Source organism: Notolabrus celidotus, chromosome 1 (assembly GCF_009762535.1).
Source record: "Notolabrus celidotus isolate fNotCel1 chromosome 1, fNotCel1.pri, whole genome shotgun sequence".
NCBI classification, from domain to species: Eukaryota; Metazoa; Chordata; class Actinopteri; order Labriformes; family Labridae; genus Notolabrus; species Notolabrus celidotus.
This window is the reverse complement of record NC_048272.1, coordinates 2,031,006-2,046,857: the sequence shown is the minus strand read 5'-3', so window position 1 is coordinate 2,046,857 and position 15,852 is coordinate 2,031,006. Positions and strand designations below refer to the sequence as shown.

At 39.9% G+C, this 15,852-nt stretch overlaps 1 protein-coding gene across 2 annotated transcripts in view; it reads right to left on the bottom strand.

The window, feature by feature from the left end:
* Positions 1-495: 495 nt before the first annotated feature.
* Positions 496-15,852, bottom strand: part of camk1b (calcium/calmodulin-dependent protein kinase Ib) — a 51,868-nt gene continuing 36,511 nt past the window's right edge. The window contains exons 4-12 of one of the 2 annotated variants that reach the window (XM_034694588.1): positions 12,468-12,542; positions 11,251-11,389; positions 10,818-10,944; positions 10,510-10,585; positions 10,200-10,312; positions 7,770-7,848; positions 7,523-7,610; positions 3,871-3,946; positions 496-3,772 (exon numbers count right to left, since the gene is read on the bottom strand). In XM_034694588.1, the coding sequence (XP_034550479.1) occupies positions 3,675-3,772; positions 3,871-3,946; positions 7,523-7,610; positions 7,770-7,848; positions 10,200-10,312; positions 10,510-10,585; positions 10,818-10,944; positions 11,251-11,389; positions 12,468-12,542 (871 nt within the window). In that variant the 3' untranslated portion in view covers positions 496-3,674. The remainder of the gene's footprint in view (positions 3,773-3,870; positions 3,947-7,522; positions 7,611-7,769; positions 7,849-10,199; positions 10,313-10,509; positions 10,586-10,817; positions 10,945-11,250; positions 11,390-12,467; positions 12,543-15,852) is intronic. The other variant, XM_034694597.1, reaches the window with a different exon arrangement.

Below are 15,852 nucleotides of genomic sequence, written 5' to 3'. Positions count from 1 at the left end.
GTCAGCCTCCTTTTAACCTTAAAAAATAACAAACAGCACAGGAAAATACATGACAAACTAAAGTGACAAAGTGCTTAAGAAGTAACCCTGAATAAAGACAATAAAAACAGGAAATGAGCAATCAGTAAGAATACAATTAATAAAAACAAGATAGACATAAAAATCAACATTAGGTCAATAAAAACAAGATAGAAACAAGATAAAAGAAAGAAAGTGCCCCCAGTAAAAAACAAGATAAAAAGGTCCTTAAATACTTAATCAACAGTGGAGAACTTCTTTATAGAGAATCATGCTGTATAATAATATGTCACTGAAGGGGCTACATACATTTTTTTAAAAGTGTATAACAAACAAGAAAGTTATAAAGGCATAAGGAGAAGCCTTACATCACACTTTGGCACTATAACTTGCTCCTGATTTTTTTTCTTCTAAATATTTATATTCAGAAATAGTAAGCTTGAAAAGCTCAGGAAAAAAGAGACTCAGACAAATTCATAGTGCATAGACAAGGATTTTAATATAGGCTATGTTTCACTTACAAATCTGTTACAAGCACAGGTCACTGACTTTCACACTGAGTCACTTTCCAACAACCCCATGATGCATTGCATCTGTGTACTGATGTAGCCCAAAAGCATTTATCAAAAGGCAACACATTTATTCTACATTGTATTTGTACAACAAATATCATCTCACACTACAAATCTTCAATAAGGGGTTAATGAGCATTTAAAGCAGGAACCTTCACACGGATCTTCTCTTTCTGTGGGCGGATGTACGGGACAATCCATGAATGAAAATGCAAATCTGTAAGAATTCATCCAAACATCCTGCTCAGGCAAGCTCAGTATCATTTCTTTCATTAACTCTGCTTGTTGTAATTTTCTTGATGTTTTCCTAACCAGGCGGTTGAGTGGTGAGGTAATGTGATACTGCTATGTGGTTACGTATTTCATCACTTGTTTCATTGCACTTGGATTATTTCCAGGGTCATTGCCTCATCTTGGTGCTCGGTTTCAACAAACTATTCATTATGATCCATTGTACAAACCACCTGAAATATATCTTTATTTTGTTTTAGTGAAATATACATCTTGTAGGGTTTCTTGTGGTTTTTTTTTTTAGGGCTGAGTGTGCTGAAAGAAGGAGCTTAACAATTTAAAAGTCTCTGTTTATTTAAACAATGAAATGAATCATCATCAGTAGGTAAAGGTACAGAGGCTTAATCAGTCTGACGAAGTTTGTGGCAATGTTTCAAATGAGCAGATTTTTTCCCCTTAGAGTAGATAAATGTGATATTGCCAATCAGCCAATATTAATAAGACTGTATCCTAAACGCCTCTGCTTTCCTGCTCTCATTTAAGCCTTCATCTCACACATGGATTCATCAGGTACACACAGTTTACAACGAACACCCAGAAAAATAATCATCTTTTCACCGTGCTTTACAGTTTGAAACCACCAGTTACAGCACTTCCCAAATACACAACATCCACCCAATAGAAATGCAGATTAAAGCCGGGATATAGTTTACAGCAGCAACCCTCTGTAACCTGTTAACTGTTATAACAGCCTTTGTTGCACCTCATTTGTCTCCTTGACAAACTTTTTAAAACAATTTTGAGTTCTTGCGGAGTAAAACTCTCCTCGTACCAGCACTAATCTCTCTCTGCAACTGTTACATCACCACAAGCTGTGTACACATTATTCATTATCGGTCATGGGGATAACACATTTCAAGCCACATCATGCAAGCATTATCAATACCAAATGTCTGACTGAAAGAGAGTTCAAAAAGACACTGCAGGATAGGATGCAGGGATTAAATGGTGGATGAAGGTCCTGTCAGCGGAAGATCTCCACATCACTTTTACTGAAAACCACCTGGGACCTTCCCTCACTTCCTGACTCATCAGGCAAGGGTAAAGTACAATGATTTAAAACAATGTGCATTAAAGCTCCTCTGCATCTCACACTTTTCCTCTGAAGAATTTACAGCGCAAGGTTCTTCCCAAGAAACAATGAAAGAGAAATAACACCAGTGTGCTTGTGAATCTACTTTGAATAGCTAGTTAAATGAAAATAGAGTAGTTTCTCTTCATGCTCACATAAACATAATAAGCACAAATGGATGTACAGTACAGATGGAGTGAGTCAATCTGATGCATATTGACATTCTTTAATTATTATTTTCTAAATAGGCTGCACATTTAGGACAAGTCCCTTTAAAACAATGACAAAAAATAGGATTGAAATGACAGCATGATTACATTACATGGTGACAGATCCATATTCATTTTAAATGCTCTTTTCCCTTTTAATGCAACCTTTTAGCTCCTGTTAAATTGGCTTTTGAATGGTTCTGATCTAGGTTGGCAAATAGAAGCTTTTCTATAAATATACTGAAGCATTTATATAGAAATACATGAACCTGCATTTTTAACCTGTGATGAGGGAAATTGAGTATTTCTTTCAAATCAAAGAGGCTCCAGGTAAAATATGGAAACCTTTTGTTGCTACCATTTTATACTGTGAAATGATTTTATTTGACATCATTTTGATTCATAGATAATAATAATAAAAAACACTTGACCATATGGGCACAGTGTACTTAATGCACACAGGCCTCCCTTCAAAGTTAACAAAACTGAAGTTTAACACAAAGAGTATAAGAAATGCATCTTATTGTTGAAAATGTAAAACATACAAAACATGGCATTACAGCTAGACTCCATGCTGCTGAAAGGGATGAAATATTTCCAAAGAAAACCAAAAAAAAAACCCCATCACAATATATCCTAAAGGCACCTTAGACAAAGATATATCCCTGTGCTTGAGTGGTTAAAGAATAAAAAAGAGAAATGCCTAGCCACTGCATGGAAACACCAGATCTTCACAATAAAAGGCTACATTAATGGACTTCTCATTGCATAAACTATTCAGTAACTGATTGTCTAGAAGTAGGACTTTAAGACAGATTTCAGCTCTGTTAAAATACAGGATTTCACTTACTTTAATTTCAATGTGCAACATATAAAAATGCTCTCTGCTTTTCCTCTTGAAATTTGTACACAACACTCCCTGTTTGCGTCATACTGCATTGCTGAAAGATAACAAGACATGACCGGGGGAATCTCTCTCCTCATCATGCAGCTATTGTTTCTGGATTTATGCTTTAAAAATCAGTGAGAGGTTAAAAAGACAGCACAGAAATATGTAAAACAATAAACCAAACGAAGAGACAGGTTGAACAATCATGAGTCCAACAAGCTCTGACCTGCTGCAAAAACAATCCCCTGACATGCCGGTGGAGGAGGTTACCTTCCCCTCCTTCCTTTGCAGCCTCTCCCCCAATACCAACCCATCCCAAACTATCAACTCAGTCTGTGAAAGAGATCCACTCCAGGTGCGCCATCATCATCATCATCATCATCATAATCATAATCATAATTTTCATATTCTTCATCATCAAGTCTCCTTCTCCTCCTTGCAATCCGCTTTATGTCTTCCCTCTCAGGCTGGACAGGCTTGCTCCCCCTGCAGGCAAGAGGCTAGAATGACGCTGTCTTCCTAACCATATGAGGGGGGAGATGGTGCCCCCGGTTCCACTGAGGGGGTTAAAACTGGAAAGTTGCTGGGATTGATTACACAGGTAAGTGGAGCGGGTGCAGGGATCACACCCTGCTGGTCGGGTGGCAGTGGTAGGAGCAGTTAGACAGATGATCAGCTGCTCCATCAAGGCTCTCGGAGCATCCTTCTTCACAACATGATTCTGAGGAAGAAAGAAAATGCATGTTCAGAAAATAGGCCAAAGCTTTCCCGGATGATTAGCTGTGTCATCATTAAAGAAAGTTTGTATGTGAACAGCACCTGTACCTGAATCCTGACCGGTGCCCAGTTGGAGACGCCTCATGTGACGAACTACTGCTGTGGCGTTGAATGCTTGCTGCAGAGGAGAAAACAAAAATGCTATCTCAGTGAGAAAATTGTAGATTTTCATTAATCAGGCAGTGACAGTTCATCCACTGGGACCCTGTAGCTTCCAGGGATTTAAGTTTATAGATTTAATTCATTTCAATTCATATAATAATTTAAGTTAAAGATTAGAATAATTTAAGGTTAAAATATTTAGCTGTTTAATATGAGTTAATAAGAATTTGTTCCTAATAGAAAGTGAAAGCTTCCAGAACATGAGCAAGGGGGCAGGGCTTAGCAAGATGCACCTCATGCTTGCCTTGCAGCAAGGTTAATGCAGAGAGGAGAAAGCTGCTGCACAATTCTAAAGACCTGGGAAGCCAGAATTTCATCTTTTACTCCCTTTCAGTTCATGGGGCCAATGAGGTATGTGTTAAAGTTTGTTTGTGTGGCCCAATTCTTTTCTTTGATGTGATTATAAGTTAAACAGCATATAGTTTCTATGTATATTGATTTGATTTGATTAGTAGTGTGTTATGTGTTTATGTAATTTGTGTTTAAGCTTTATCAAGCTGATTTTATGATTTTTATTACAGTTCTCACGGCATGCTCAAAGGCACTGATTGTGCGAAATAAATGCCCGTAAGAAAAGGAACGCCTTGTGTCCGTGTCTTGACTGGAGGGAGCTACAGACCCTAACAGCAGCCTCAGGCTTTGATTTACAAAACATGTGGAGGTCAAGACCCTCAGCTTCAAAAATACCATCCTAACGATCTGTGACATTCCTTAATCTCTAATATTTCCTTTCAGATCATGATCATGAAAATCTCTTCATTTCAGCTTCACTGTATTCTCTTTCTGTGCACTGTGTGGATGACAAAAATCAATGGGCCTCATTCAGTAACAGTGCGTACGCACAAATACCTGCTTCAACCCTGCGTACGAATGTTTGAAGCACAAATCTGGGATTCATCAATATATTCTTACTGGAATTTGTTCTTACACTACGAACAAAAATAGAACTTCCTCAGACCGCGCGTACGCACAAATGATGACGACCAGCTTTCACAGAAAATGTAAACACATACGCTTTTAACTCAATGTATGACATATTTAAACTAGTTTAAACTACTGTCAGTAAAAAAATAAAATAAAAATTTTTATCATAATGGGTAAAATGTACTAAAATGGTGCGTTCACACCAAACGCGAATAGAATCATTTGCGCAAATGAAGTACATGTAAAGTCAATGCAGAGGCGCGAGTAGACGCGGCGCGATTCGTGCGCATCATTTGTGCAAACGACATGCATCATTGGCGCGTATGAAGCGAATTCATTGGCGCGAACGATTCGCGAGAGTTGAAATATCTGAACTCAAGCGAATGAATCGCGGCGCGATAGCCAATCGGCGTGCAGATCCCCCGGTGACATGTGTTGTGTGACGTATGGACCAGCAGAGATTCCAACGGGGATTCCCTCATCTAGAATATATGGGACACTTTGATTCTATCATCGTGCAGCTTCCCCAAACTCTGTGACTCTACCTGTTCTTATGGGATGAGGAATAAACAGGAGCTCAGAGGACAGAGAGGGAGGAGGATTATGTGGTGAGTTGTGAAAAACTTTGTCTGTCAGCTATCGCTTGTAGTAGTAGGAAGTTATCTCTGCCCACTTTAGTATAACCGGCTTCCCCATTCAATGTCCGCGAGCTCAACCTTGTTACTGCGGTCAAGCCAGCCTCCACTTCAGAAACGAAAGTCAAGCCAGCCTCCACTGTCTTCTGTTTGATGACAACAGACAGCTGTGTCGTGGGAGCCCCCCTCCCTCTCGTGTATATTCGCGTCTTGGCACTCGTTTACACGCGATTTTTACGCGCGAATTGAGTGAATCATTCGCACATGTAAACATAAATCATTCGCGCGTCTAGCGCGATCGTTCGCGTTTGGTGTGAACGCACCATAAGACAACTTTAAAAGAAAACATTCAGGAAGACATCTCACGACCCCCCATTTGTGTCTCGCGACCCCTCAGGGGGTCTCGACCCTCACTTTGGGAACCCCTGCCGTAAGACACAGATGGCTAGTTGGTGAGCATATTTTATGTTATATTTAGCTTAAGTCTCTATCCTGTTTATGCTAAAATGTTGTTGTTTATAGAGATATGGCTTATGACTCCATTGCGAGTCCTGAACTATGAAGGTAGATATGTTGCAAAATGCACGAGCTTGTAGACTTCATTTGAGAACCTGCAGAATACGATTTGAGAACTTGTGGATCAAAAATGTGAACTTGTATGTTCAATTTTTCACACACATATGAACTCAATTTGAAGTTACAGAAAAAAAAAGACATGGTAGCTTGTGGAAAAAATGTGAACTTGTATTTTGAAAATTTTCACTTGTAAAAAAATATTTATACAGTCACAAAAAAAATATTCACACATGTGTAGATTGATATTTACAACCACAACTCAGTGATTACAACCTCTCAAATCGGTCCCTGTAACTTCACGAAGGAGCTTTCTCACATTGCAAAGGGACGAATCTGCGCGCTTGACTTTTGCAACACTTCACATTTTCACAAGCTACCATGTATTTTTTTTAATGTAACTTCAAATTCAGTTCACATGTGTGTGATTTTTTTTTTACAAGTTAAAAATGAAACATACAAGTTCAGATTTTTTGATCCACAAGTTCTCAAATCAAATTCTGCAGGTTCTCAAATCAAGTCTACAAGCTTGTGCATTTTGCAACATATCTACCTTCATACCGAATCCCCCCTCCCCCCAAGAGGTGTGCAATAACAACATCCATGCCCACACGCGTGCCGGAGTAGAGTGCACATTTGGGCTGCTGAAGGCTCGTTGGATGTGTTTGGACACAGCTGGTGGCAAGTTACTCTACACCCCTGAGAATGTGCTGTGTTCATTAAATTAAATGAATGACCATTAGACGGTTGAATATCATCACTTTATCCCTCATTTCAGGAACACATTCCTGATATGGGGGTGTCTCCAATAATCGCAGGCGTTCTTTAATCCTGAGCTGTCAGGTGATCAGGTGGTCCTTGCCCTACTCCAGTTTCCTTCCTTCTTTGCTTTTCTGCTAGTATTTTATTTTGTTTTTTGCGTCCACTTTAATATCAAACCATTGTTTCTTAACCTGAGCCACAGTGCGAACCTCAGGAGACACAGCATTAACAGCCTCAGTAAGAAACCCAGGCTTCATCTTTTTTGTCATGGTGACTCCTCCTGCTGACACGCTTCAGAAAAGCGTTGGTTTTCTTGCCTCAACCTTCACAACAATCCCCTCTACCACCTCTTGTCTTGATGCACAAAACAAAAGTCCTTATATGGATGAATTGGGGCGTGGTCGTATGCTGATTGCAGGTTGCAGCCACGCGCCTGTCCATTTAGAATGATTCTGATTCACTAATATACACACAGTGGTGAGAACAAAACTGGCTGGGACACACGTGTCATGAATCAGACAGTGATTTTGCGTATGCACTTATTTTATGTGCAGAGTAAGAACATTCCTACACATTTATTAGTGAATGAGGCCCAATGTACCTAAAAAATTTAAGCACAAACTAGAAGTCTGACTTACCTTCCACTTGCTCTTAGCAAAATTTTTCTTAATCTGGGCACTGACAGACTCATGGATGTTCTTTTCCAGAGCAGTATCACCCGCAATCCTGTCAGGCACAGGGTGAGAAAACACACAGTCACAAGAGCAGCACAACATTCAGAGCATGGATTAGTTAATAAAGCTAAATACTGGATTTTGTGCCAGAGTATAGAAATCCTCTTCACAATGTGAGTGTATGATCATAGAGGAGTATAAGGGCAAGTACCAGGGGTGCTGCAGAGCCTGATCACAGGTGTAGCGTCTGTTTGGGTCTTTCTCCATCAGGTGGACGATGAAGTCTTTAGCTAGAATGAAAAGGAAAGGACATAATAGTCACTATTTGAACAGCTCACTGTTGGAAACAACAGTGTGGTCTATTTATTTATGGGGGCCCAAACCACAACACCGGTTTATGACTGGCAATGATAAAACTTCTGTAAACAAAGGAAAACAAACCCTGAGGTTATTCAGACGTGACAGAAAATACGCTGCTTTTTAAATTGCATAATTGGTTTTGAAATTTGGAACAATCCTCGCCTTGAGCAAGGAAAACAGGGACACAGGCCAAGAGCCAGGACTGAGGAAAATGAAAAGTCAACATGGGATCATTGTCTTGGCTTGTGGAAGGAACACCTGCAAAGAGACAGGTAGGGATCAGATAAAAATGCTGAGTGGAAAACTTCACATGTTACTTTCTCTTTACAAGAAAAAGATTGGCCTCATTTTTGGAATCAAACTCTTGGATATAAGTTAGTGTCTGTTTTGTGCTGATGACTTGCTGCAGGTGATGAGCTCTGCTAACAAGACCTGGCTGAGGACTTGAGTGTTGAAATGAATCCTGCTGGATGAGAGGGTTTGTGTTTTGGCGAGAGGGAAACTGCTGTTGCACGTCAAAGAGCCTCACAGCTGTGTTATTAAGAGTGTGATTAAAAGAAGGAGATACAGGAGAGGACTTGTGTATGTGCAGTGTTTCAGTCCTTAATACTATCCACAGTCTAACTTAAAACATTTAAGCTGATAATATACCAGAGCATGACTCAATCCATCCTCCTGTAATGCAGTCCCTCCAGGATTTCGCGGGATTTTTTTGTGATTGTTGCGGCCCAAAAAGCCTGAATTTGCGTCAGCTTTTTGAAAAAATTGCGGTGAAAGTTGCGATTATTTTTTTGTTGCTTTTTTCCCCCAATTACACCTCAGGGGCAAGTAAATATGCTAAATTACAGTTGTTCTTAGAAAACATTCTTGATGTGGCCACTGATTGTATTTTGATTCTCTTGATTCACAGAAAAATGCCATGAAAGGACCGTATTGCACATTTACAACGATCCCTGAATGCACCTTGCAGTGACTGATGCACAGTCAGTTCACAGCACTCTGAAATTAATCTGCATCTTTGATGACAAGGAGTTGATCCAAACTTACTGAATGTGTCTGATGTTTCACCAAACTGGATTAAATCAAGCTGTAGATGCAGAGCTTTTTACGGTAACCACGGCAACGTCAAACCTGCTAACTAGCGCTAGCACTTTTCCATGAAAACTAAAAATCATCCACTAGATCTTCAAATCTGCAGACGTGGGGAGTAAAACCGACCTTTGTGTTTATTAAGACAGCCTACAACTAGCATATTTCAGGTAGAGAACCATTAAAAAGTTGATTTTGCATGATATGTCACCTTTAAATGCTAGTATGTTTTTTATCATTTGTATTGTACATTCGTCTACATCTTCCTGCCCAGGGACCACAGATGAAAATTAGCTTATAGCTAACTCTGGCTTGACAGTTTTTGTTTTGCATGGCTCCTGTCAAATAAACTAATAAATAAATAAATAAATAATATATTTTCTGCAATATATATTGCAATACAAAAAAGACAGATTATATAAATTGTTTACAACTGGTATTACCTCTGTGTAGTCTACTTTTTTTAACATGTCCATGTGTATTTACTCAGTGTAAACCATTGGTCACAGATTTAGTGTTTCTTGTTGTTTTATTTGTCAGTATGTCGACGTGTGTCTTGGTACACAGCTACAAACATGTAGCTATGTGGCTATGCTAACTAGCGCTAGCACTTTTCCATGAAAACTAAAAATCATCCACTAGATCTTCAAATCTGCAGACGTGGGGAGTAAAACCGACCTTTGTGTTTATTAAGACAGCCTACAACTAGCATGCCTCCCTCCTAAGCTCCTTGTTAGCACACATGTGTGCAGGGAATGAAAAACGGAGGAGGGGTTGAGTTGTATTTTATACAGTCTATGGGCTGAACAAGCTCTGAGCTCTGACTTCCTGTTACAGACCGGATGGCGTTGTGACGTATGAAAAACACTTAAAACTGAAACGGCTGGTTTCAGCACACATTTACAGAAAGGTGTAGAAATCAGAACAGGGGCAGAATGGATTCTTTTCATTTTCAGGGGGGTTTGTAGACATGCCAGGGACACATATTTCAGGTAGAGAACCATTCAAAAGTCCATTTAGCATGATATGTCACCTTTAAAGTGTTAAAAGGACAGCTTTTGTGCAGTTCTAAAGAGCTTGACCAACAATCGGAAACATAAATGTAATGTGCTTTGTCCATGTCAGCTGTGACTCTTTGAAAAATCAAAACTGTGCTGTTGTTTGTAGAAAAATGGCTTCACATAAACTCTACCTGAATCAGAAATATCATCCCAGTATGGAGAATCAAACTCGTATTCTGCCTTCAGGATCTGCTCAAACAGTTTGGCATCATTCTCATCGTAGAATGGAGGGTAACCACACAACCTGGGACACACAGAAGAGCACAGACGTCAGGCTGCCTCACGGACGATACTTTTCTACTAGACCAAGGAGGTTAGAATGAGTATCCATGAGGTTATAAAAGCATCCAGCTTTAAAACATGGACAGATGACCTCAGCTGACTCAGAATAAGATAGAAATGACATGAAAATCTCTGTGTGAGAAAAAAAAGTGTACTCACAGAATATAGGCTATGACACCAATAGACCAGCAGTCCACTGCTTTGCTGTAGGGTTTCTGGGCCAACACTTCAGGGGCTGATGGAACAAACGCAGCAATACAGGAATTTAGGTCAGATAAAAATTTGACAATGTTTGACTCACATTTGGATTCAAACGCTCTGAGAAAAGTCTGCCAATTATCTGAACCTTCCTCCAGTTTTTTTCTCTTCCTGAATGACTCACATGAAGGTCCTGCAAATCTCAATTAAAATAAACAGATTAATCAAAGGCAGATTTTCTCATTTAGCAAAGTATCCAGTGTCTTTACCGACATATCCAGGTGTTCCACACGCTGTCGACATCACGCTGCCAGTGCCCTCGATTTTGGACAGACCGAAGTCACTGATCATGATCTTGGAGTCTTCGTCCATGCTGTAGTAGAGCAGGTTCTCAGGCTGCCAGGACAAAATCAAAACCAGAGATGTTTCAGAAACTCCGTCATGATAATCATGCAAAAGCTGAACACACTAATGCACACACACATTTCCACCTTAATGGGATTATATGGTTGTACCAAAGGGGATTGCATTAAAGTCAACTTTTGTTTTCCATCAGCAAAGCCATACTCAAATGGAAGATTACAGATACTTGGAAGAGATGTTCCATTTAGAGAGAGGGGGAAAAAAGGGGATTTGTGAGTTTAGTTCAGCTATGCTAATGTGCACACTGACTTTGGTATTGAACCGTTACTCCTGACTGACCTTAAGGTCTCGGTGCACGATGCCCATGTCATGGAGGTATTTGACTGCATCCAGGATCTGCTGAATGAGCTTACTGGCGTCTTTCTCTGTGTAGAAGCCTTTCTCTATGATACGATCAAAGAGTTCCCCACCGGACACCCTGGATGAAGAGGGACAAAGATCAAACCCATTAGGAGGAAGTAAAGCTTGTAAAATACACATGACACATGATGAAGACAAAATCACATTCACCTGAACCATGAACATATTTGAAAGAGTTTGATGAGGTGCCAATAAAGTTACAAATTTGGCTCAGTGATGGTTACAAGAAAATAATGTTCTGAGGTTCAGAATAATTTGAATAGAGATCAAAGAAGTAAATCACTGTTTATGAGAAGTAACACACTTTTACATCTGCAATGAAACAGAAAGACTGTTATACTGTGCTACGATGTCTATCTTGTATTACACCAACATGCCACTAGATGGAGACTCAATTCTGTCTAATGAAAACCTGGTTTCATTAGAGTATTAACACTGGTGTGTGTGTCAGTATTAGCACAGGCTCACACGCACATCCTAGGGAAGCAAAGTGGGAAGATGGAGAAGGAAAACAAGAAACCAGGGAGATAAGCACATCAAATAAAAATAACAATGGGAGCCTTTTTTTCAGCATTTAAGTGTTCTTTAAAAAAAGTCACTTCAAATCTGTTGCAGTGTATTTGGAAGTGCATGCTGTGGTAAAGCTCTAGGTCATGAATCAGAGGGAAAAACAAGTTATTGTGTAACTCAGATAAAACTATTTCTGATGGAACACAAATATGTTTATAGGGAATCCACTTGATTGAATGGAGACACACAGGTAGTCAAGAGAAGAACCCTCCCCCTGTCCCTTCGTCTTTTCCCCTCTGATTCGCCATTGACTGCACCCGATGCATTAATGATTTATATTTTCTTAAACCTCTCAATAAATAGCTCTCCTGATCTGCCCCTCTTGGCTTTGGCATTTCAGTGGGTGAGGTGGAGGCTGACAGGCTGCAGGTGTGACCGCCAACTCCCCACTGGTGTTCATGAGTATGGCAGAGCACAGTGTTTACTTGTGTGTGTCCTCACACGAGTTGGAATGCTACAAAGTGAAATTAATGGCATGTGACATGCAGTGTGTGTGTGTGTGTGTGGGAGAAAGCAGGAGCTATCACGCTAACGAATCACACAAACCCACGCATGCGAATACTCACAGTTGCATGATAAGGTAGAGGTGTGTTTTACTTTCGAATATCTCTTCCAGAGAAACAATGTTGGCGTGTTTGATCCTGTGAAGGAGAGATGACAGATACACAAAGATGTTACTGTAGTCTTTATTTTCCTGTAGATTTGTCCAGGTCTTCCTCATTAGGTTTGTTTGGGATAGTCAGTGTGTGACCTCTGCCCAGCAGTCACATCATGTGTTTCTCACTGACAGGAGAGGAGGCTACGCTGTGTGGTGGCATGCAGCTTTCTAATTGGCTGAACCCTGTGATCTGCTGCCCCCTGAGACCCGTGGGTGCAGGGACAGAGGTGTGAGAATGACTCACTACCTCTAGATTGGTATTGCACCGCTCTTCCAGAGAAGCACTGTTGCCATACCTGTACTAAATTCAGTGGCCACTTCAGTACACCAAAAGACTGTATTTAAAAATGCATCCCCTGATTTAGCTTCTTCTGAGTGAATGTTAAACCTCTGACCCAGTTTACCTGACTAACACACAAACAGTTATAACAGACTGATTGAGGGGTTTCTTAAATTAAACTTTAATGCTTAACAGTGCAAACCCCTGTTGTCAACTTATCATTGAATAGTTTTTAACTCACTCAGAGGGACTTTGCTGTATAATGAGGAGCTTGTTGAGTTTCTGAAAAACCTGTTTTCTTTCATTTGCTTCTGGCAAAAGGTTGTTTTTAAGACTGTTCTGACCAGCAGACAACATTTTAAGAACTAAATAATTATTTTCCTGAGTTCTGAACATTTTTTCTGCACAAAATTTTGCCTTTTCTGCACAATTTCATAATTTTGATCTTGTCTTGTGTCCTCTTTTGTGTCTTCTGAACTTTTAGTGTTCATCAAGAACATTTTCACATCATGATAAAAACATCAATTTGAAAACCTGTCAACTTTAAGAGTTCTTGTGTTTCTTCTTTATTGCCGTCTTGCAGAATTCCCAGTGCTTTGGCTTTTATACAGGTAGTCCATATGAAGCTTTTTTGAAACGTTTCTGGATTGACTTTAGTTTTGTTTGTGCGCTTGAAAGAAACTGCAAATGTACAGATGATTCAGAAGATGATTAATTTATTTGCTATAAATAAGACGATTTAAGATGGAAGCTTGGAGCCATAAATAAATGGACCTTGGGCTGCAATTGGCCCCCGGGCTGTACTTTGAACATGACTGCAGTAGAGTATCCTCAAGAGTGCATAAAACTTAAGTCAAGTCAAGCATTACACGGTTTAATATTTACATGCTTAATTGTTCTAATAATAATAAGAAACAACAAAATAAAATACCACAGCTATGCAGATGACACACACGTTTACATCACCATATCACCAGGGGATTATAGTCCCATACAAACACTGAGTAAATGCATTGAACAAATCAATGACTGGACGAGACAGAACTTTCTTCAGTTAAACAAAGAAAAAACTGAAATGATTGTTTTTGGAGGAAGAAAGGTTAAAGGTTACTGCTCAGCTCCAATCTGCACGGATGAAATGTTCAAACCAAGCCAGAAACCTTGGTGTAGTCATAGACTCAGACCTTAATTTCAGCAGCCACATTAAGACAATTACAAAGTCCGCCTACTATCACCTTAAGAATATATCAAGGATTAAAGGACTCATGTCTCAGCAGGATGCAGAAAAACTCCTCCATGCATTTATCTTTAGCAGACTAGACTACTGTAACGGGGTCTTTACAGGACTCCCTAAAAAGTCCATCAGACGGCTGCAGCTCATACAGAATGCTGCTGCTGGAGTCCTAACAAGGACCAACAAAAGTAGACCACATCACTCCAGTTCTTAGATCCCTACACTGGCTTCCTGTCTGTCAGAGAATAGACTTTAAAATCCTGCTGATGGTTTATAAAGCACTGAATGGTTTAGGCCCAAAATACATTGCTGATCTGCTACTACTTTATGAACCACCTCGACCTCTGAGGTCATCAGGTACTGGTCTGCTTTCAGTCCCAAGAGTCAGAAGGAAACATGGTGAAGCAGCGTTTAGTCATTATGCACCACATATCTGGAACACACTCCCTGAAAGCTGCAGGTCTGCTCCAACTCTCACCTCTTTTAAATCAAAGACTAAGACTTTTTTATTTCCCACTGCCTTCCTATCTTAGCTCATTTTAACTCACTTGAAATTAAAATTTTAATGTAATTTTTAATATATTTCTAATTTTCCTTTTCTTTTCTGTTTAATTATATTTGTCATCTTAATTGTGTTCTTTTAAGCTTGTCTGAATGTCTCCAATGCTTTTAATGTTTTAATGTAAAGCACATTGAGTTGCCCTCATGTATGAAATGTGCTATACAAATAAAGCTGCCTTGCCTTCTAAGTTTGATGTTTGAAATCATGCTTTGTTTACATCCATATTTGTTTGCTCACAGTCCTGTCCTTTGTTGGTGCATTACTAAACATGTTGCCAAGTGACTGCACCAATTCTGGGTCAGGGAAATACCTTTTCCCTCATTTGACCTCGGCACCTGAACTCTGAATGCGTGTTTGAGGCCCGTTGAGTAGCCTGGCAGACAGCAAAACAATGACAACACAAAGCCGTGTGTCTGAGCTGTACCTGAGATAACTGTGTATGCGTCAGCCACCGCAGCCTGAGCTCACACTGGATTACTGCAATGACTTTTTATCCGGCTTGTAACAATGCATTGACACCTCCATTCATCTGCTTAGCCTGGCGCGGAAGGAGAGATTGACCCAGTGAAGGGTGAATGAGGCATTAAACCTTCAGAGTGAGCGGACACATGTGAGAGCGCATGAGCTGCAGCGTGCACTGTTACACACGGCAACAGAAGGTCAAAAAAGCAGTAAAGTTGCTGCCTTTAATTCTTGTGCAGGTGTGTTTGAGTGGGGGTGACCTTATGGTGGACAGTGGTCATGGTGATTGTGAGAGAGCTTAAATGTCTATTGAGGGTTGGCGAGTCATCTTTTGACCCCTGTCAGCAGGCGTAGCTCTTACAGCTCATCAGAACACAGAAGTCAGCAGATTAGAGAGCAGAGTTTCTCGCTGCAAGTAATGACTACATCTGACACGAGGGGGAAAACCACAGATCTACATCTATACTCTGATTAGTTTCCCATATAAGTACCATGTTATTAGATTTATCTAAGGAATCTTTTGATTATATATGCCTACAAATATCTTTGAATTTTAACACCCTGGAGTCCAAAGAAGGCCTGAGTCCTGTACAATCATTTCCCTTGTTTGTGTGTTTTTACTCGGATTTTGTATCCAATTGTTTTCCTACAGCGTTGACACAAATTTGATTTATTTATCAATTTCCCCCCTTTAGCATTGTGAGGGCAAGCTATTGATAAATGGGTGCTTATTTGAACATCTGTGGGACTTTCCA